Source organism: Clinocottus analis, unplaced genomic scaffold (assembly GCF_023055335.1).
Source record: "Clinocottus analis isolate CAN_PGR_092001 unplaced genomic scaffold, fCliAna1.0.p SCAF_9, whole genome shotgun sequence".
Taxonomy (NCBI): Eukaryota; Metazoa; Chordata; class Actinopteri; order Perciformes; family Cottidae; genus Clinocottus; species Clinocottus analis.
This window is the reverse complement of record NW_027176251.1, coordinates 17,643,097-17,667,196: the sequence shown is the minus strand read 5'-3', so window position 1 is coordinate 17,667,196 and position 24,100 is coordinate 17,643,097. Positions and strand designations below refer to the sequence as shown.

The 24,100-nt window shown below is 43.5% G+C and overlaps 1 protein-coding gene across 4 annotated transcripts in view; it reads right to left on the bottom strand.

Annotated features, from left to right (window-relative positions):
- The window catches only part of oxr1a (oxidation resistance 1a), a 144,751-nt gene that overhangs the window by 47,662 nt on the left and 72,989 nt on the right, over window positions 1-24,100 (bottom strand). For 2 of the 4 annotated variants that reach the window (XM_068570389.1, XM_068570391.1), the window contains exon 4: window positions 450-532. In XM_068570389.1, coding sequence (XP_068426490.1) covers window positions 450-532 — 83 coding nt within the window. Of the gene's footprint in view, window positions 1-449; window positions 533-819; window positions 893-17,553; window positions 17,852-24,100 lie in introns of those variants that run through there. The other 2 variants (XM_068570390.1, XM_068570393.1) reach the window with 2 other exon arrangements.

Here is a 24,100-nt window from a genome sequence, read left to right as displayed (position 1 = left end):
TTATTCTCTCCTTTCTATACATCAACATGCAAAATGGAGCTGAGCCTTGTGCTTCTTGTGACGCTGCACAAGGACTCTATCAGAGGATACATTGTTTCCATAAGCTTGCCATCCGCTACCCTGCGCATGCACACGCAGGCACACACGTACGTGCACACACACACACAGACACACACACACACACTTTATGTAAACACTGAGAACGAAGTACACGTGTTACACTGGCCAAATCCACAAAATGCATCTTCCCCTTGCTAATGAGCTACAGAGCATGATCGTACACGGTGCCTTCACAAGATACAAACAACCGCTCCAGCTAGAATATTACTGGAGCAACAGAAAGCAGCAGCAGCAGACACACACAGAAGCAGCAGCAGCAGCACGGGAGCAGGAAAGCATCAACGATATCAACACAGAGAGAGCAGAGTTTTTGCTTGCACGCTACTCACAGAAAATTCAATGGTCCCTTTGGGTCGCTGGAATGACATGCGCCTCCCATCCTTTTTTTCCGGAGTCTTCTTCTGGCCGGTATCTGAAAGCAAGCGAGGCAAGGTACGCATTACATTCATGTTCCTCTCTCCCCAGCTTGTCACAAGCTGCCGATTCCCAGCCCCGTGGGTAGACAGCTCATTCGTCAACAGTGAGCGAGCCAGCCAGCCAGCCAGCAATGAGCGCTGGACTACTTTCTCTCTCTCCCTCTTTCCCTCTCTCGCTCTGCTTCTACCCTCGCTCTCCCTTTATCACAATGTCCTCTCTCTCTCCCTGCTTCTTCCTCCTCCTCACCGCACGGCGCAGTGACAGCCGTCAAGAGTGGTTCACCTCGCCTTTCTTCCCCTTGTTGTCTCTCACAGCAGAGGGAGACCAGGCTGACCTTCATCAGGGCACTGCCGCTCTGGATGCGAGCCCGAGAGGAGAAGAGAAGGATGGATTCAGTCGGGAGGCGGAGTGTGGGGGTTGTAAAAAATGAAGTTGGGGGCTGATCCAGAGGGGGAATTAGCATGAAGCACGGGATGTGGCTGCTCAGGTAGAGGGTGGAGGTTTAGAGTTTTAGTTATAACTACAGCTGTTAAGGCATTAAGAATATTAGGATTGATCAGAATTTTCGTGCAAGGACCCAAAAGAGTTATTGTGTGTTCACACCAAAAAAGTTGCGAAATATTTGCGAAATATTTGCGCCAGTAGATTGCATGTAAAGTCAATGCACAGTCGCGAATGGTTGTGAAAAAGCAAATTTTTCGCCAGGCGGTGCAAATGATGCGAATAAGCGTTGCGAATATTCCCTTTTTGGCTCATTTCCCGTAGAAATATTTCAACTCTGGCAAAAAATTCGCCCGACGCTGAATTGCAAAAGCCAATCAGCGTGGAGAAGCGCCGCCCGACGTCACCGACGTCCTGCCATAGCAGAATTCACTTGGCTGCCGGTCCGCCTGAAGGAGTGCTGGAAGCGCCTTCATTCGCAACTGTTTTGGTATGAACATGGCATTAGAAGGTAAAGGAAGGGGCCGAGGGCAGAAAGGAAGATTCTGAGTGGGTGGTTGGGAGAATCGAGGCAGAAGATAGACACCAAGAGGTTTTAGTCAAAGAGTAAACAAAATCTAAAATGGTAGCGACAGTTGGCTTTGGGGGGAATCAAAAAGGGTGACAGAAGACAATTGACGAATGCACATAAAGAAGTTTCAAGAGACTGCGCAAGAAACCATGGAGATGCAGGCAAGAGGGTGGATGAATAACTGAAGAAAGTAGATGAAAGACGGATGCAAAAGATAGGAAGGGAGATGAAAGAAACTAGAAGGAGACTCTTGGGAATGGAGATTATCTAGAAAAAGGGGCTGACTTTGGTCTTTAGGGGCGGGAACAAGGAACATGAGCAAATGGGCTTAAAGAAAAATGCACAAGGCTGTGTGGATTAGAGGTGTAGGGTGTGAGGTGTAAGGGCCAAGAAAGGAGCTGATTGGCAAGCTTCGTTGAAAGGATTTTTCTTGGGACGCACGTTGACCCAGTAACTCTCAAGACGCCTCCTGTAACGTTTGCGTTTTGCATGACTAATGAGTCCTTTTTTGTGGCTTTCTCATTGGGCATCTTTGCTTTTTCAGAGCATCAGTCATGCACCAGTGCTGCTCTCTCTGGGGCTCGGGACTGCCTGGCAGAAAGTGAGCATGGAGGGAACATCAGAGCTGCCTCAGGTGTAAATATCAGTAAAGACGATGCGGTTGCTGGCGTTCATGAAATGTTTCCTGAGCAAATCTCTGGATTTACTTTTGATGTTGTCAAGTTCTCACTTACAATGTTGTGCAGTTTATATCCTTTTATCAACAAAGCTTCTGCTAATGCTGTGGTGACGCTAGTGATGAAGTTGCAGTGACTAAGCAGTTAGCCCCACTGACAAAACTTAAACAAAGATGACTGAATTGTTCATGACATTGTTGGACATGAAGATTGAGGAACATCTGTGAGCAGGTTGTAAAAAAGTGCCAGGTAGGCCTGCACTAAAACGATTACCTTCTTCTTGTGACTCTTTCGTACAAAGAAATGGCTAGAGGCGGAAACAACGTTGGACAAAGTTAATTACTTAGTTATCGATATGTGTGTAATTTATGAGTGGATTTGAGTGTACACACCATGCATAGATAGCTATGATCATGAAGTATATCATAGAACAATTTAAATGCAATTTAGAGTTCAATACTGGTTAGAAATGATCCTCCGTACAAATATCTGTCGGTTGACTACAGAATGTTTTTTGTTTTGTGCAGGAGGGGAGAATGTTTTTGGAATTAGTTTTGTTTTGGAACTAATTTGGAATTAGTTTCTCTAACTTTACATTCTTCTCACATTATTAAATTGCCACCTAATAGCAAATAGTAAACCATAAAAAACAATTAATCATGCTGCCGTCAGTCTTCTTTCATGTCAGGACTACTACGGTATGGGTCCCGTCTCACTCTGCGCCGACTCCTTTCTCAACATTTATTTGGTGCGTTTCATCTTTGAATATGATCAAATAGTCATTTCCGGATTATTTGCACTTCATTCAATGATAAGGTACCTCTCTTGGAATTACTGTACTTGATTTTGTCAACACTACCCAGTGCCTTTAATAACCTGTAGCGCGATGAAAACTTGGGTAAGGATTTGTGACGATAAAGAAAATGCAACGGCTGCACAAACTGTAGGCGAGTGCCAAATCAATTATTCAGCATCCAAATGAAAACCTTGGCAGAATGATTACTTTCAGTGGGACAACAGAAACTGGAGCTGTGGATTGTGTAGATGATTGCGTTTCAGTTGCTATTTAAGGCGGCGCGTCATAACTATGATTCCATGCTTCTTGTGATGAAATATAATCCTGTGTGTCTGTTTGTGTCAGGCGAAATGTAACCTGACTCACTTTGGTGACCACTGGTGTTGATCCGCTTTGTTTGCTGCAAAAATTGCAAAGATGACAAAGGTTTGTCCGACGTTTCTGCTTTTGCCGCAGCTTGGCTCTAAACTGGTGCAGGCTGATCAGGGTTAACAGAAGATCAGGCGAGATAAATAATACAGACCAAGAGGAGAGGGGCGGAGTGACGGTGAACTATGAAGTGCAAGACGGACCAGAGAAAGAAAGACTGATAATATTGCATATGCTTTAGCAGCTGCAGGGGTGTTTGCACACGGTGGGCCAGTGATTGGTCTAAAATTAAACCTCCGGTATGGATGATGGCACAAGAAGTGGGAATTTGATTCACGCTCCAGACACACAGCGGAGCCCAGCACCGGGGCATCTTCAGTAACGGATAGCTTTGGTTTCATCCCGCTCCGCAGGAAACCAGGAGCATCTGTTGTGTCCGAATAAGCCTCTGCCTCTATAGAAGGAAGCTACCGCTTAAGTCCACGAATCGCAGCCTGTTTGTTCCAGGCGATTTATCCGCATCCAGCGATGCAGTTGAATTTTGAATTTTGCCAAGACACTGATAGAATTTCATCTTTGATTTTTCTTCCTGTCCTGATTACTCAACCTTTGCTTTTGTACCATAATGGTAAACCTGCTGCACGTCATGCATTGAGACAGTATGACGTAACATGCTCACGGCAGAATGGAGATGCGGAGGCTGCACAGGAAAGGCGTGAAGAAATGGGCATGAGGCCAATGCCAATCTAGATAAAGTAAATGCAGTTATCCAAACAGTACGGTGAAAAAAAAAAAGTTCAACAGGAGTGTAGCACAAGGTCGTCTGTTATCTAATTTTTTGCTCAACCGAGTAAAACAACAGTTGCTACGGTGTGTGCCGCTTTACTGTTGTCGTTTCCCATAAAGGACATTTTACTCGGCTTGTTAATGGGTTGAATTACAATTACACTGGGGCTGTGAGAAGAAGCCATGTGACTCACTCGGATGCTGAAACGAGCGGCTGTGGGTCAGGGAAAACAAAGGCTGCCTCTCACCAATCTGGGATGCAAACAGTCACAAGAAGTCGGGCCTTTCGGAGCAACTTAACTAGGGAGAAAAAATAAAAACCAGCATATCAAAGGCTGCGTTCACAGCACGGTCCGCCACACCACAACAGTAAAGGAGCCAAGCAGGAGGAGTTTTGTCCTAGTTGCAGGCTCTCTCTGACTTGCACCTTTCTACAGCTCCACGGTTTAATATATCTATGTTGTGGTCTGTGACATGAAAACTGTGATAAACCTACCGCTGAGTGACATAATTCTGAAATAAAGCTTCAGAGGACGGATGAAAATATTGAAATCGGTTATTACAAAGCTCTTCAACAGACAAACATCAGCCCCCTTCTTAAGATTCCTCCCTCTGTCCTTACACTCACATTCAACAAAAATACCAATAAAGAATGCCTTAATCAACAAGTATAATAAGACACTTGTACACTTAAGAATCCTTGAAAGGACATTACTATGAATAGCTTTAGGGGAGAACAAAACTACGCTTTCATAGCCGCCAATAATGGATGTCCTCAGTGATTGAATATAAAAGACACAAGGAAACATGTCTCCATTGAGACAGAGAAGCTGTGTAAACCTTTGGGAGTTTGTACACTCAATAAATCCAACGGCTGCCAAGGAACACACTGAATCTCAATGATTTTCGACAAGAGCTAAATGCAAATGCTGCTGTATTGGACGTGCTGTGTTCTGTACCCGGGCAATCTGTTTGGTATGAATCACGGCTGCTAAATATATATAGTTCCCCTCGCTCTGTACACAGCCGTGACAAAGTGAGGCGGGCGGGGAATAGGAGCGTCAACAACTAACGTTCCCTCAAGCAGCCAATTTCCCTTAGCTGCCTTGTTTTCCCTGCCTGCTGGCTACATAGCCCTGCCCAGATGTTTTTTATTTATTTTATTTTTTTAAGAAAGAAAAGGCCCCTGAATGCACCACAGCCACGCTGAACAGGTGCCGTGCTGGACTAGTGCAGAGAGCTGGAGACTTTCCTCAAAGGTTTGGGAGGGAGTGAGGACAGAGTCTGTGGCACGGCACTTTGAAGAGTTAGTGTTTGTTAAGAATTTATCAGAGTTGTTGGTTCAATGGGCATTTTGATTCATATTATGGATATCAGTGCTAAAAGATTACTTGAGATATGAATTATTCATTCAACAGAAAATTACCATTGATTACTGAAAACACAACCGCTAAATAGCAACTTTTTAGATGTCAAGTATTACCAGAACTGGCTTGCTAGCTAGTTGTATCTGATATCCAAGATGAATATCAGGTAAAGAGATAACAATGCTGTTTCGCAACACAAACCAATATTGCCGTTTCTGGCTTGAGACACCTTAGGCAGTGTCCTGCAACGTTGAGTGTATGGAAGCTCAGCTTGAGGAGGTGGGAAGGAAGACAAGGGGCAGAATTCATAGTCGGTTCAAAGCCAGGGATCACTGCACCTGATTGGATAATGATTGGGTCAACTTGGTTGTAAACTCGAAATGCAGCCTCGTGGTTTTATGCCTCCACTAACCAGTTTACTAAATGTCCAAAATGTCATCACGAGCAGGATAATTTGTTGTGTGTATGTTGTGGTTAAAAAATTGTATTGAAGTTGCAGTGACCTTTTTTTTGACCACCAAATTCTGAAACAGTTAAACCCCAATTCAATTCAGTTTATTTTGTATAGCCCAAAATCACAAATACAAGTTTTGCCTCGGAGGGCTTTACAATCTGTACACATAACATCCCTGTCCCAGAACCTCACATCGGATCAGGAAAAACTCCCCCAAATAAAGATAGTAAAACCCTTTCACAGGGAAAAGGGGAAGAAACCCGAGGGAGAGCAACAGAGGAGGATCCCTCTCCCAGGATGGACAGAAGCAATAGATGTCATGACGTCAATTGCAAGAGGTCATACTCAAAATGTTGTGAATGCCTGTTTTCCTGACATGCCAGGACACAGCGGTGTGAAGCAGCAGAAGTCGCTCCTTCTGAATGGAAGTAAAGAGTCTGTGAAAAGAGACTGTGATCAGTCAATATATGCAGTGGAAGGCTTACTCGAATAGAACAGGAGTGAAAAGTGCTGACTGTTGCACAGTGACAAACTTAAAGCTAAGCTGGTGGTGCGGGTTATCTCAACACGAAGTCGTTAGGTTGACATGACAACTTTATTACAGCGAGGGAGAGCTGCAAGTTCCACAAGCCTGCCTCGCTCTCCCTCTCTCTCTCTAAAAAAAAAGGGATGTCATCTATAATGCATCGCAGGCTAACAGTACTTTATCATATATTGTAATAAGTAGGGCCGGGCAAGTTAACGCGTTGATATCGCGTTAACTTTTCAATCGATTAACAGCGTTAATTATTTGATCATGCGTTAACTGCATTTTTTTTGTTGCTTTTACTTTGAAGATTTATGTACGTGTGCACACTTTCGTAGCCTCACTGACAACAGACTGAACATAGACCAAAGAAGGAGTGGTTTGTCCCTCACAGGGACCCTTACCAATTCTTTTTTTTTTTTAAATGCAGTTAACGCATGTTCAAATAATTAACGCTGTTAATCGATTAAAAAGTTAACGCGTTAACTTGCCCAGCCCTAATTATATATATATATATATATATATATATATATATATATATATATATATATATATATATATATATATATATATATATATATATATATATATATATATATATATATACATACACACACACACACACACACACACACACACCTACCTGCCGGTAAAAGCATGCTGTTTGGCTGCAGACACACACCGTCTACTTTTAGTGACACGTGTAACATGCATTTAGATTCTCATTTAGAACGTGGAAGACAAAGATTTTTTAACGCATGCTAAATTACCCAAGTTGTAGCAGTTTTAGATAACTGTGGAAAAGTGATAACAATTATGGATCCTGTTGTTACTTCCCTTATTGTAAGTTTTAGGATGATAAAGGCAATGCATTACACCAAAAACAGCAAATGTCAGCAGCCCCATCGTCTCAGAAGACTTATAAATGTCACCGAATAGAGGAAAAGCGCCAACAGCGCCCTTGTCCAGAAAAAAAAAGTTTCATTGTTGCCGTGTAACGATGCTATGTGCGATCAAAAGCATTGGTCCATCCATTGTAATGAATGCACAGCACATGCATTTAGAAGCGCTGTCAAGTTAAACACTGAGAACACTGTGTGACGTGCAACAGCCCAGTGCCAACACCCAGTACCACTCAGCTCTATATTACAGCGCCAGCCTCCACGGACCAGCCGAGACACCACTCAGCTTTTATGAAAATTTTTGCTGAACTGCAGTTTTGTGTGTGTGTGTGTGTGTGTGTGTGTGTGTGTGTGTGTGTGTGTGTGTTTCCACGCAAGAACAGGAGGCACTGGATGTGCCCTGTCCTCTCATTAACACTCTCCCGTGTTGGCTAATCGCACTCCCGTCGTGTCGCTGGTGATGTGGCTTGAATTCTTTACACTGCGAGCCGATTCTCTTTCCTCGCTCTTCGACTTTAAAAGCCAGACGGCCGGCCCGCGCAGTGGCGCGTCAATGCTAACGCACGCTCATTTCAATTAATATTCTGTCAGCGCAGTGTACATGGCTGTTTCCATAGTAACAAACCTGGTTCAGAGTTAAAGAGAGAAAAAAAAAGGGGGTGTTAAAAAAATTAAGAGCGGTATAGCCGGCTGCGTTACACACGAGTAGTTACAGCTTAAGCGGACACTGATCCAAATCAGATGGTTCTGAACGGAAAAGGAGAAGCACTTCGGCCATGATCACACAGAGCGAGTTGTTCCAGGTGGAACAATGAGAGGCCCACCGCCGAACTGCCATGCTGTCGCCCAAACAGATCTTTTTTTTTTTTTGCAGTATGCAGTGTCTTCCTTTTTAAAGGACTGTTGCTAGGCAACCACCGGATGAGTGCTAATGTTAGCCGAACACAACCCATGAACTGTACGCTACCTAATAGTCAACAGAAGGTGACGGTTCAAAGGAATTAAAACGAGTAAAAAAGACGTTAAGTCGTTAACTTCACGCAGCTACAGGTACCCAGCAAAAGTCGCCAAAATTAGATGAATAGCTAATGACGAAGGCGCTTCCATGCTCAGAGTTGAATTTTCTTTTTTAACTCGATGCTCAATTACGGCACAAAACGCTTCACTCATTGCAAACAATTACAAAGAGCCGGTCCAGGCTGCTAATACATGCGCTGTCGGATCGGGGACAAGGCTGTCTCACTGTTATGAGAATAACAATTTATAGTTTATTGATAAACTAGAAGGCCACCTTGTGAGCACCCTCTTTTGCAATGTAATGGAATCCGCTACAAAAACGGATTCATTGGGAAGTCATTTATTAAGCAACAATGTCAAACATTCCCAGCTTCACAAATGTGAAGATTTGCTGTTTTTCCACATTAAGTATCACGGTAAAATAATATTTTTGTGGAGACAACACTAAAAATAAAGAGGCAACCTCAGGTGAGGGCCGGGTATCGAATCTCTGTAATTTTTTTGGGACTGGCTAAATTGTGTCCATCGCAAAGAATATCCTGCATGCTAGTTCCTCATGAACACAGTGAAAGCACTTTGATCTGCAGTTTATGCAACTGACAACAGGAGGTCTTACTTAAGCTCCAGACATCCCATCATCCCCCTCTCGGCTGTCATATGCATTCAGACGCCCGGGCTTACTTATCACACTGGGATTTCTCCATCTTTGGCATTTGGATTATTGCCTTTTGAGCAATATTTCTTTACAAGTCCAACTAGTGGTATGAGGGAGTGTGTGTTTGTGTTTTTTGAAAGAGAGCATGATAATTAGTATGGCCGAAGCCTAAATCTGCATTGACTGGATCAATGGCGATAATACATTCTATTCTATATTTGCCCTTATCAATTAAATAATCTTCGGCTTGCCTCAAGAGGAGTTTCAGGGGAGAATGCAGATGGAAGAAAATGAAGCAGAGCATGAGCACACTTGTATCGTCCAACCTTTGTGATGCGAAGGCGTATCTTTATCGGTTTGCGTTGACACTCGGAGCCCTGGCACTTTGCATCTTTGGGCAACTACACCGACCTCTCAGGTTACAGTTCCAATCAATAGCGGGAGAAGTGATGAGCTCAGCTTTGAGAAACACAAACTCTGCATTATCAGATCTCTTTTTATTGAACCAAAAACAAAAAGGGTCTTGTTCAGGAGTCAAGATTTGAATCCAGTACAGGTCAAATTCAGGTAGAAGGAGGAACACAAGGGGACACTGGGGGAATAGTCCTATGAATATAGACTTTGTAAATAATAACAGTTTCATTAATATCAGTGACTATTAAGTAACAAGGTGCAACAGCGCTGTGAAAGGGTTTTTTACTATTTTTATTTATTTATTTATTTTTCCTGATCCCATGTGAGGTCCCAGGACATGGATGTTATGTGTACAGATTGTAAAGCCCTCCGAGGCAAATTTTGTGTTTGTGATACTAGCCTATACAAAATAAACTGAATTGAACGGCTACTGGGGCCACATTCTGGGATAATTCCTATTGGTCTGAATTGTCTCATGTTTCTTTCAGTTTTCTTCTCTTCTCATGTCTTGGTCCCCTCTAACACACAGTGGATGAAGTTACATTTACTTTTTTTTCCAGCATTGTGTTTCTGTATATTATAATCAATATAATATAATGTATTGACGAGAAATAAGAGTTTTAATCATGTTCCATTACAGGGTTAAGAGTACACAAGAAAAGAGGAGAAAAGTTCATCATGATTCTGCAAGTTTGTTTGATAAGTTTATACGCCTGCAAAGTTTACACTTCTGCAATTTGCTAAGCACAACGCTAAGGTGTTAGACACTGTTACTTGAAGGTAGACACATTTCAGGAACTTCAGATGTACATTGAGTTTTTCAGACCAACATGCAGTGAAGGATGAGTTCCTGTTTCATATGCTTAGAGAAAACCAGCACGTAGAGGGGCCTCACACAGGCCGGAGGTACCACCTTTGCTCTACAGACACATATATTACCTTGATATGAAACACTCCAAGAGAAGGAGTGAGGATCTCATGAGCCAAATACATGTTTCCTTCTATTCACAGGCACACTTATCTTGTCGTGACACATTCTCACAAACAGAAAGTAGGATTTCACGAAGTCTGCATTACCATTTTAGGATATACTCATTTATGTAAATGATTAGCATGCATTGCCATTTTAGAACACACCCACTTATGTAAATGCGTATGGACTCTTCACCCAATAATATGTACTAGCAAAGACAAGTATGCACAAAGAAGGAAGAAGGAAGGGTCATTGGAGTCAGATAAATACGCCCTGCTCTCAACGATTTTTTTGCGTTAATCTGGCAATCCTTTAACGACGTTAACTATTTGATCATTCGTTAACTGCATGTTTTTGTTTATTTTTTTGCAAAAAACGACACTGCGCTGCATAAAAGTCCCTTCAAAATAAAATCACAGGATTAAAAAAATTAATTAAAATTAATTCTACATTTGTTTTTCCAATTATTATTATTTTTTCCAAGCAAAGGCCTGTGACCCATTAAAAACTAGTGTGCCGCGACCCATCAGTTGAGAACCACTGGTCGAGCTTGAAAATTAATTGTGCATGCGCAAAGCTCCTGACCTCGGTCTGATCCACTATGCAGAGCACTTTAAGTCAGCATTACTTCTGGATCTGTACTCTTCTCTCAAAGAGGAGAACTTTTCACACATCACAAGATGTTCAGTGCACTTGTTCAAGCCAACACAGACTGGACTTTTCTCACTGGTTTGTCCCTCACATGGACCCTTACGACTGAACAGTATCTGTTCAAAAATTAAAAAAATAAATAAATAAACTCTATATGTATGTATGTTAACTTGCTATTGCTCCAAAGTGCATGTTATATTGTTCTAATAATATTACTTTAAAATAAAAGCCTGCATTACACTAGTTCTTACTTCTTTATTGAATTTGGCGCATAATGCGATTAATCACAGAAAAATCCTGCGATTAATAAGTTAATTTTTTTCAACTTTGCCCAGCCCTAAAAAAAAAAAAAAAGAGGGGGAGGGGTGTGTGTGACCTGCTCAGTGGTTAGCATGCCCGTCTTATAATTGAAGAATCGATGGTTCGAGCCCCGGCACCGATAGTCATGTCGATGTGTCTTTAAAAAAAAAATGTCACTTAAGGTTCTCTTTCCTATAGAACAGGCCTACAACTTGTTCTGTTATTAAACAAACTAAATGGTCGTATTTTACTGATCTACACGACAGCTTGTCATTTATGTCTCTACGTGGTCGCGCGTAAACACTCCTCTCCTCTGCTCGTATCGCGCACGACGCTGTTCCGTCCCGATGCGCAGAGACACGTGCGCGCACACAGGTCAACGCTGAGCAGACAACTATATCTTTCAAACGCTCCCAGGTTGAAGATGGCAACAGTCGCCCTCTTGCAAGGAGCACCGGTGCAGCTCCCTGAACACGCAGCAGCTCTCCTGCTCCAAGTGAAACGAGCCAAAGTGCTCGTGTCTTGTACCAACAATGAGCTGCTGGCTTCACACATTACAAAGTACACGGACATAAAACTTAGTCATTAATAAATACATGGAGAAATGCCTGTAACTTCGGGTAAATGTTCACGGTACGCAACTCGCCGTTTTTTGGCGTTTTGCCAAAAGCCAATCTCCGTGAAGTCGTCTTTTCTGCTGTTCCGTCTCTCAAAACCGGACAAAGATCTCATCTCAATGTGGAGAGTGAACTAAGAGCGTCCGTATCAAGTCTACAACCACTTTTTAAAACGATGTGTACAAGAAAGCAGCTCACTGAGCCACTGATACAACCTGATGCTCACATATCTACTCACTGTTTTGTTTCACAATTTGCTTTCCAAAATGAGCTTTTTAGTAGTAACTACATATTATTTATTTTTTGCACAGATAGAACTTTATTTTTATTGTTCCAAGTGATTGCATTTTTTTTTTTGGTCTGGTGGGGCAATCTGGTTTAATTGAAAGTTATTGTAATTTTCTTTATTCTGTTATTCATAAAAGCACAGATGGCGTCACAAAATGATGTTATTTACAGAAAAAGCAATGCTTTTAGTGTTTGTGTCATTGTCGTCGAGAAGCAGAAAACTCAGCTGATGGGAACAATAGATAACGGCACTAGTTGTCCTCACAACAAGCTTGCTCAGTTCACTTAAGCTCCCTTGGCGAAGTCGTAACGGATCCCGGGACTGTCTCATAAAGGCATGCAGAACGAGTGACACGCCGGTGCAAATGGCTGAAGGACTTTTCGGAAATTGAGGGGATTAAAATCACCTATTAGAGCGCAGAGAGCGTCAGCAGATTACGCTTTCTGAATCACCTTGGTAATTGCAGCTGGAGTTGGTGTCAGCCTTGGGGTGAACGTGAACAGTGACAAATAGGTGATCACCCTGGGGGAGGGAGAGAGAGAGGACAAACGTGCTCTTGCACCGTGGCACTGGTGAATCACCTGCCTTTAATACGCAGCCAAGCGATCTGTTTATGCGATTTTACGGCCACTTCCCTAGAGCAGAGTGTGAAAGGTTAAAAGGATAGCTTGGATTTTTCTGAAGTGGGGTTATATGGGATACTCGTTCATAGTCAGTGTATTACCTCCAAACTGGGGGCGAGGCGACCGCAATCTACTGCAGGTATACACCGACAATGGATAAGTACCTCTTACAACCCCACTTCAAATAATCCCAACTATCCCTTTAAGCTCATGCTGGATCAGAAGTGCTTTTAAATATATGACGAAATGTGCCTATTCCAGAACCTAACAAATCAACCCACACAACCTGTGAGCTGTATAATGAAGGACAAACACATTTTTCGACAGTGGGGCATCCGAGAGGTCCAAGTATTCTAAAGATGGGGGCCGCAAGACTATTATTTTGGAAGATTTTTCTTGTTAGCTTCTAGAGTTGTCTTTGAAGTTCTCAAAAAAAATTCCAAAACACTCACTATTTTTTGGTGACTCGAACACACACACACACACAGTGAAAGAAAGGAGAAATTGATATTAGTGTATTCTCAGAAGTCTTCCTTCTCAAGTTGTACGTTTTATTTTTCAATCAAATATCCCATTCATATCTGTTCATCCCCACTTTTTCCGAAAACCCTATCTTTGTAGCTTCTTCACAGATCAGTCAGGAAGCATCCACACTACTGCATCTGTCCTACCAGGGGAAGAGTCACAAGATGCTGACTCCTGCTGAGTCCGGATCATCTGCAGGAGCACGCTGTGCCGTAACACGCGATTCAAAGCCTGCAGGGCTGGCAGTTCTGTGTCTACAGACGATACCTTAAATCCTGCTGTTGTGTCTCCTAACAGCACTTTTTAATCTCTCCGTTATGTCGACACTTTTGTCCTCCTCACAAGGTAAGCCTGCAGGAGTCTTTGCGAGGCTATCCATCTCGGTCACGACTGCATCTGCCCGCTAAACCGATGTTGATAGCAACGCTACAGAACAACATCCAACATTCCTGCATGCAATTGTTCATCAGGTTGCGTGTCTGACTAATCCAAACAGAGCATCTCTACATCCGTCTCTTTTCAACCTATCTGTCCAGATAGAGCAACAGCCTCCAATTCTCACTGACCACCCCTGTGAACTCCGACTTTGACATGCATTCCCAATGGACCTGCAAAAGCTCAGCACTGTCCCACTGTGAAATCACAAGCCCCGTCTCAAGGGGCCCCATGCGCAAACATTCTGGGAATACTCTATACTGTGTGTTTACACTGAATGCGGCGCAAATTTAACACGCGACCATATTCCATGTAAAGTCAATGCAAAGACGCGCCACCGGGCGAAAAGGCTTATTTTTTCGCCAGGGAGCGCGATGGAAGCGTTTGAGGCGGTGCGAACAGCCCATTTGATGCTAAGCTTAATGAGCGTTTGACGAGCCGCAAATTCGTGTGAGTTCAAATTTCCCAACAAAAAATTGCGCGAGTCAGCCAATCAGCGTTTAGAAGCTTCGCCCGTCGCCGATTCAAACTGGTGCCTGTTCACCAGAAGGAGCGATCATTGCTGGGACTACAGATAATAATGTGAACCCAGACACCATGAAGTTTGATGTTCCAACGTTTGTGGAATTTACACAACAAGTGTAAAGCAGAACTAGTGGTTATTTCTATTGTGGATGCCGAAATCGGTAACGTAACACCAGATGCAGTTCCTGGAGTTGGTGAAATTCACCAAGCTGTGTGCAGCTGCGGATGGTGTTATGAACCCAAACAGGGGGGCGTTTGAGATTCTCATGCTTTTGTGACTTCCACATCAAGTATAAAGCAGAACTAGTGGTTATTTCTTCCGTAGTCAATAGCGGAGAAGATCGCTCTTTTCATTAAGAGAAGTGATGCAGATAAGCCACGCCCCCTTTGATTGATGTGAACATCCTTTTATTGTCAAGCGAGTAAACTGACCCGGTGTGAACACAGCATAAACATTTCTATCAAGGAGATATTTAGGGAACTTCTCAGAGCAACTCTGAGAAAGGGAAGGGATGCATTATGTATTTATTCAGACATGGTGTATTTGTGAAGACTATTTTATGTAATTAGTAAATTGTAAGCCATTGGCCTACTTGTGCAGTAACCAATTTAGACATTAATAGTTTGTGTGTATTCAACATTGGGGGCTCAGCTTTTCTCAGTTTCTGAGATTGCTGGCCAGGCTACATAAGCAGGTCGGTATGTTTCAACCAGCAAACACTTAAGCCCTTTCTCCCCCCATTTGCCAAATGTCTTAGTTTTGCGATCCTTTCATTTCTGGCCTTTCAAAAGTCCTAGTTTCTTTTAACGGTGTTTGAACTTAGGGGCTCTCCTAAGGGTCGAGACGCTTCGCTAATTAGTTTAATCTTCAAGATATTTATCTGAACTGTGAGGATACATTTAGAAGAAAATAACGTCATAATTCTGGGAATTTCGGCACTAGGAGCAACTCTTTGTGCGAGGAAGCTGCATGCGAATGGTCTTTGGAATTTCTCTGGCAAACAATAATACAGAATATTTTTTAGGAACGTGAGCAACAAAGCTTTTTATGAAACTGCCTCAGAAGCTATTGGCCACAGGAATTACTATGTGTCAGTGCTGTCCTTAAACAGCATTTGGAACCCAGACATTTACTCTCGGGTGAAGATGTCAATGAACAAGTCTTAAAAAGTGTTTACCGTGGACAGTGCGACCGAGATTCTTTTATCAGGGGCAGGGACAGTAGCCTGCTGACACAAGCCACCTAGAGGGTCATTTATACTCTGGTTTTATGCAAGCACGCAAGACACGCAAGGACACCCTTGCGTAGTCACAGCAGCCATTTTGCGTGCATCACCCAAAATTTCGGACTATCCGACAAAGCTACGTGAGCCGTTCGCAGCCCGCAAGGCTGTGCTTGGTCTGCTAACCACAGCCTTTCGCAGTCTCGCATTTCCGGTTTCATAGCATAATACCGCCATTTTTTAAAGCCATAGCAGAAACACGAACAATGGATCCCGTTGAAGAACGTTTGGCTGAAGAGGTCTGCAAATATGAGCATTTATATAACCAGTCTTTGACGGAGTGTAAGGATACGCAGATGGCGGTAATTTCATAGAGGGTGATATCGGTGAACGTCGGCGTGCAGGTCGACTCTAAACAGTCGTTGCGCCACCTACTGTTCTAGCGTATGGAAAAGGGACGGTAACTATAAACCAAAACGAGTCCGTCGATCCGACTGCGTGGCCAGCCACAGTTGTAGTTGCAAGAGTATAGTTCGCCCTAAAGCGGGCACTCTCCTTGCTGGATGAGAGGAGGGTTGGAGACTGCTAATGAACCTGACTGCCTCTGTGGCAAAGAGCAGCAGAGCATGCATCTGATTAATCTGTGTCCTAATCAGATCGAACAATTAACCTGCACGCCATCAAGCTCCATAGGCTGCTGACTCTGCATGATGCCGCAGAACATGGACATTAAAACCAGAACACAACTTTACACGGCAACCGTCTGTTTTTTTCTTTGCAAAAGAGCAAACCAATTGATGGTTACTAATTGCGCAGAGCCTGCTGTGTGATATTTCCACGGATGGCGTGGCCAAAAGCTTAGATCAGTTTCTGCTTTTCATTTCAGTAGCGATATATTTCTCAACTTTTAATTCAAAGTCAGAGAAGACACTGATGGGTTTCATAATAAATTATGTGCGAGAGTAAAAGCGGAAAGAGGGGTGGGGGGCGGGGAGGTGGAGCCAATCTCCATTAACATGGAGACACTCCCTGATGTGAAAGGCCTTGAGGACATGCTTGTTCTCTCACTGACTGGATGGTTTCAGCACGCGCTGTCTGCTGATCTGAAATATTTGAAAATGCCTCAGTTGTTATGGGCTGTGTATCCTCACAACAACAAACTAGACAACCAACACATGGAGGATGGGAATTTAAGATAATTTACAGAGTTCACATCAGTTCGTGAACAGGGAAGCAAGCAAGTGGTGCATAACAGATTTGTGTCCCCGTGCTCAGCGTGATGCATATTCAGATACTGACACATGTATGAATCTTACATTTTATGTACAGTAGAAGTGTACTGTGTAAAAAAAAGTAAAAGAAAAAGAGGGTCTTGTGATGACTCTTGCATTGGCTTCCACGTGATTGTCCAGCTTTAGTTAAACAATAAAGGATTTTATCCAGCTCTACTATTGTTATTTACCCTCGTTCAAAGGCGTATAATTAGTCTGGTGAATGCTGGTGTGATTTTGAAATGTAGGCTGAGCCGTATTTTAACAAACTCAACTCTTTTTTTGCACTGAATGCGCTCAGCGTGGTTGATTGACAGGGCTGCAGAAAGAAGTACACCGACAAACTCGAAGTTTAAACTAGATTGAATAAGCGATAGTTTTTATGGATAAAGGGTCGCCGAATTTAAGGACGTCATTTAATATGCACGTCTACGTGCTAAGATGTTTTCTACCGGGTCGGGAAAGTATCCGAGGAACGAGAAAACGCTGAACTGCACGAGTTGTGAAGGGAATTTGGTGCTACGTGCTGGAGGAAAGCATGCGCTGGAGGTTCGTCTTCGCTGGGAAGTTGGCGTTGTCTCTTGTAGTCTCTTGTAATATTCGACTAACCTGTGCTGGAGTTGCGGGTGTCGCTGTCGTGTGTTGTTCCGGCATGGTGCTGGGGTATTTCCGCGGTCTCCTGTTCGGATCCAGGCCACAGTCTCTGGGAGATTGCGTCCCTGACAACTCTGACAGCTCCGCTAAGTATGAACTCCATAAAGCTCACGTTACTATTTACAACCTAGGCCAGGTTAGCCGAGAACAAAAACGTTAAATAGAGTTTGAAAGCCCACTTTCATTGCCCGAAACGCAGCGTAGGCATTTTTTTTTTTAAAAAGAAAAAAGTCAGATTCGTGGCGTGAAAAGGACCCAAAACACTACACTGCAAACCAGGAACTATAGGAAATACGCCAACAAACTTTTTTTTTTAGCCCCTGGTGGCGTCAAGCTGCGCAACAGCACGCCACTGCTCTGTTGGCCTTTATTTACAATGCTGGCACATGCATGGAAAGCAGCTCTCATATTTGATTCAACACTAAAGAAACAATAGGGACAATATTTCGGTTTCGCAAAACTCGAATTAGTCCAGAAACATAAACTGGTCAGCACAAAGGTTTTATAATATACAAATGTCCTGCTGCAGCTAAATAGGCAACACTCGGCAAATATATTCAAATTACTATAAATTAAAACCCTTTTCCCTTCCGTTCATAATAAAAGTAAATGTTGATCAAAATCTTATTACCCTTTGCTTATGATAAAACGAGTAAACAACTCAAAAGTTGCCACTGTTAGGTCTATTTCTCTATCCATTGGTTTTGGGAGTGACACAGATATGAACATTTGTTCATACACTCACTGTAAAAATTAAAAAATTTTAAATTTTAAAAAAAGGCAAAGAGGGGAGCGTTTCTTTTTTAAACGTAGTGCCCAAGTTTCTCTCTCCCTGTGTCTGTGGCAGGTGGGCTGAGGTAGAAGCAGCTGTTGTCCTGGAGTACATTGAAGCAGTATGAGACCAGTCAGGGCAGCGTTCTGTACTGAATGTGCCCCATCTACTGGTTACATCGGGTAGTGCATACATGCTTTAGTGAAGCGTAAAAGTGGAGGTGAAGAGCTGCAGCAATGAGACATCAATATAGATAATATATTGATTTACATTGCAAAAAATTGTTTAATGAACTTATTACTTCAAAAAATAAAATAGAAATGGCTGCTACTGTCGAGCTTGCTGTTTTTAAGGATATCACTTGAATCTGCTTTGGTGTACCCTGAATGCAACTTTAGTTTTGGTGAGTAGAGCGACGATGTAAACGTTTTTAAAAACTGTCCGTCCGATGCCCAACGTTATTATATATTATCAGACATTAAACAAGCAATCATCATATATGATAAGCTGGAGTTAGTGGATGTTTGGAATCTTCCTGAATCAATGACTTGGATGATTGATTATCAAAGTGTTTGCCCTTCAAAACTTCCGCTGTGTCAGAAAACCTTTGACCGCTCATCGACATTTGGAACGTTTAAGATGGGTTCTGTGATCGTAAGGCATCAACTCGAAACCTATTTGCACATGACCTGCAGCATGTTAAGGATTGTATTTGGCCGTCTGATCCTCTCTGACCTTGCGCAGGCCCCCGCTGGTACACTTGGCACTCGGACAGTGTATTTAGACAGGTCTCAGACTGGCCCAGTGCCACCCCACAGGGCCTTGTAGCTGCGTGATCTACTGTGTTGTACAGCTGCCCAGGGCGGTCATCAAATGATCCATAGCGTCCTCAGAGGGAGCCTGACTATAGCTCCCTCCACTCTGCGTCTCGACCTCATGGACTGACAGATGTACTCTCAAGCAGTGCAGACCAAAACCACGAAGCTGAATCGAGTCATGAAGGCCTTTTTTCATCTCCCTCTCCCTCTCCCTCTCTCTAATTAAGCTTTAGTGTGACCAAAGAGGGGAAATTAAAGAATTCCCTCTGCGCTCATCCAACAACATGAGCCTCATTGCATGGAAATTATGCAACTCTTTTTTCTACTTAAGGTGGCTGCTTGATGTATTGTCTATTTTCTGTATTTTATAGGTGATTAAAGACACTTGGAAGCCCATTAGTTAACTCACATCCATTATGGTAATATATTCTTCAGATTCTTTGTGTAAATTACCCCGCTTGTTTGTGGCATATAGGTCATCATTATAGATACACGTTTTATAGGAGTATAATGTGTGCATATATTTACAGTGCGTACACCATTTGTAATACCGCCTTGCTTATCGTTCAGTTTCTGATGTGATCGGCTCAGCACTTGTAAGTGCAGTAACGCCCCAGTAAGGGAACCATTTATTGATTTGCAGAGCCGGGTTATACAAGAACGCATACAAAAACCTCCTGGTGTCATGGCTTCTTTGGCAGCTGCCAGCAAGAAGCCCTTAGAAGGCTTTGTCATTGTTTGAGAGCTTGCGGTAGGGGGTGGGGAAGGGACACCAGGGAGCAAGTGTTAATCTCAGTGGTTCCCCATTGAGAGCCAGGTAGGCTGCAGCCTAATCCTGAGAAAGGGGTCGCTTTCATTACCGAACAACAAACACTGAGGCCGCCGGAGAGCTGCCGGATGGACGGACGACAAAAGCCGAGTTACATAAGCAGAACTGCAGCACCAGCATGTGTGCGCTGGAATGGCTGTATTACCCCCCCCCCCCCTCCTGCCCTCCCCTTTCCGCCACCCCTGGTTTACTGTGGAAATCACTGTGACATAAAAGCAGCAGGGAGTTCACTCATGCGACGCACATGCACCTGCTGGCAAACACAAACAAGCCTTTTTCAGTGTGCGGTAATTGGGATGGCTTGTTGAGACGCGCGAGGCTTGAGAGACAAATCTTTTCGCATTTTTCTCGGAGCACCTCCAGTGTGGGGATACGGAATACAAGGCATGCTTTCTCCTGTTTACATGTTTTTCACTTACGACCCGCAGGTGCCTAAACATTCATCAGAGCGGAACGGGAATCAAATAGTGTCCGGCGTCTTGCCAAGCTGAATCAGCGGATTATGTGGAGGGATAGGGCCATTTAATCGATCGACACTGTAGTTACGCAAGCCGGACTGCTTTCACTCGCGTGTCGTTTTTCAGGAGGCTGTACGTAGCCAAGCCTTCAACAAATCTTGCAACTTGTGTGAGCTCCCGTCGAAAAGGTGCAACAATTGTGGAGTTAGGATTTCAAGAATGCAACACGGCCCAAAGTTGGGTTTCCAACCTGACCAGTAGTAAGCAGTAGTAATATATGCACTTTCGTCCAACTGTCTCATAACCGTCATGCAGACATTACTGTCCTACGTCTGTCCGTGGACATGTTGCTACGGTTACAGTATGTACATTATACCGACGTAATGCATTGTTATCATTTGTATTGCCAACAATGGCTGACCTGGCTGCAGCAAACTCTTACTTTTTGCCGACTTGTTGTAATGGAATGTGGTCAACTTGGATGAGACACTATCCTCATCTCCGTGGAAAAAAATATTTGTAGCGCTGGTGCTAAAATAAAGAAATGACGAAAATGTGCTCACTTGTCGTCACCAGAATTGGTAAAATGCAATTTCCTGTGAGTGAGATGAGGTAACATTATCATGTCTGTGCATCAAGTATGGAGATAAAGCTGGGAGATTTGCCTAGCTTAGCTTAAAGAGTGAAAGCCGGGGGAAACGGCTATCTTAGCTCTTTGGTCTCAGGCTGTGACTTCTTATAAAACTACAAATTGACTTTTTCACATTTCAGTTGCAGTGTTTCTGTATAGATTATGCATAGATTGCATCATCCTCTATAGATGTCGATACGGTGAATTCATCGGCACACTGATGCCTTCTCCCAGTAGATAAAAGCTGCTGCTTTGCCTACACCTACTCAGCATACAGTGACTGAAATATAAGGAGACCAAACACCACATGCAATTCACGAGTTAATCGCAGGCTAACATAAAAGAGCTCAACAAATCCAAACTCACAACTCAGGGGTGATTCACACTTTTACCTGATCTTTGGACTTCAGAGGAGAGAGGATCAGATAGAGTAAACCAATGCAAACATTGGAACAATATGGCAGTTCTCGTGGCCTAGTGGTTACGAGTCATATTGAACCACATATAGTTGTTTCGGTTTCACGTCACACTCTATCTCAATGCATGTTATGTCTCCACCATTCAAAATAGGGGAAACCACAAAGAAAGGATTACATAACAGAAATGGCATCAAAGCCTCTCATTGACAACTGAGCAACTCCATTCACTGTGGATGGTTGGTTAACGTGTTTGCCCTCATCTTGATATTTTTTGGTCAAGCTGCCGTTTGTGAGGTTGGGCATGAACCTTCAGGCTCAACGTGTTGTGACTGGTGTGGACCAATTGAAGTAAACCATCATGGAGACAATGTAACCAATCACTGCCAAGGCAGCCTCCCATCCTCAACTGCAATTAAAAGTTCAAAACCCACAGTTGAAACGAGCCTTTAGCTTCCAAAAGAATGACTTCAAACAGTTCTCTAGCGCAACATTATCGTTAGAAAATTCTAAAAAGATACACCGCCTGTCAATCCGAGAGTTTTTCTTGTTTTTCAGATATGTGACCTAAGGAGCATCATAAATCATTGAATTAGTAATCTTTTGCTGCTACAAGAGCTTATTGTGATGTGGCAATGAAAAGAAAGTCTCCAAACTTGATTTGTACATGATGGAAGTGAGCCCCTGTGTTCTGAGTGCCCTCATGTCATAGAGACGGAAAACATGGTGGCTGAGGTGTTGTCCAGCCCGACTGACCCTCCGCCACGACAATTCAACCCTGCTGCGATTGCTCTCTCCTTCTTTCTGTGTGCGTGTGTGTCAGAGCGGGCTATCTTTCACCGCCACTTCCCCCGCCATTGGTCATGGTCATCTATCCTCTGTGTGGGTGGTGTCTGCGCTGTCTGAGGCCCCCCCCACCCTTACCCCGTGAGGCAGGGTGGCCCCAACAAATGATGACCGCCAGCTTACGAGGAAGAACACATCCGTCTGCTGAGCCGAGGGCTCTCTCTCCTTCGATCCGTTCACTTTCCTTCTCTCCCTTTATGAACACATCTTATTTGTACTCCCTAGCAAGTGTGCATGTTAATATACGGCACAGCAGAAGGTCTAAAGAGGGGAAGGAAAAACAATTGGGGATGAGAAAGGATGAGCGGACGAGGGAGGAAGGGACATGCATCAGACATGCACCAGTGCTCTCTTCATACGGGGCAATTTATTAAAATAATAAAGCCCAGCCTTGCGCTGAAGGTTAAGCCCACAATAAAACCTGTCAGGGATCGAGAAAGAGAGGCTACAAAACCGAGGCATCGCCAGGCAAATAAACAACACTAATATGCTCCGTTGTGTCAGTGTCCACTTTATTATCCATGCTGACCTCTTAAAAAAAAGCTAATTGACTTCCTTGAAACTCAGACCTCGTCATATATTTGTCATTACCTCAAAAATCCTCTTGTCAATCGCTTGGCAACAACAGAAGCACAAAAGCACAGAGATTGCTCCGAGCCTGCTCGCCAAATAGGCTTAGAATCAGACTATGAGCAGAGAGGGAAATGCACTATAGACACGAGGACGTCATCAAAGCCAAATGGACATCCTAAAGCCGACGAAGACAGGAAGAGGTTCTGCGCGCTCTATCTGCTGTAAAGTTGTCTCTCTCCCTGGACACTCTTCATCTTCATTCATCATAGCCCTCTCCACAAGTATGCGAAATGGGATAATGAATCCCCCTACCCAGGAGACACAGTAGATGAATAATTTGTTGGTTGAACTACGAGCCGGGGACATATAGTGCATCATTTGAGGTGTGAGGCATTTACGTTGCTAAATGGGCGCAACCTTTCGAAGTGCAGAGTGGACGATTTGGGAACCAATGAAGATGATTAACTGTGCAAGGGACTCATTAACGGGAGTCACACTGTTAATGACACAAGTCAAATATGGTGCCAGTGTGGATGCAGAGTTTACACTGTAGTCCTCTCTGGCTGAAAATCTTTATCTTTCCATCACATTTCTGTCCTTTTGCCAAAAATTGACAAAAAACATGAATCAATGGAGTTATGTGGTGCTAAGAAAGAGCTCAATGCCTCATTTTCTTCCAATCCTACAGAATGAGCATCATTCCAGTCTTTTATTACACACAGCATGGCTGGAATTATGCTGAGCAAGAACTGAGTTTGGAGTCTTCTTTGCCGTCTTCGATACAATTGTACATTTAGAGTTGGATGAGATGTGCACGGCCCGGCAAGGCTCTACAGGGGTTCATTAAACCGCCAAGAACATCATCGGGAACAATATACCGAGCGCCAGTGATATTGGAGACAACAGCCATCCAGCAACAGCCGGTTCACCCTGCTGCCGTCTGGCAAGAGATACAGCCGGCGTACCACCAGCCTCGACAGTAGCTTCTTTCATCAGTCTGTGGGACTTCTAAATTCATCCATATGATAGTATGAGTGTGTGTGTTTTACCTTGAGTTAGCAGCAAAAATGGCACTAACGGCACAGTGAATGTGCATGTGCGTCAAAGACAATGCTGGTCAATCACGTCGACGTGGCAGATCCGCCGGCAGCCTGTGCTG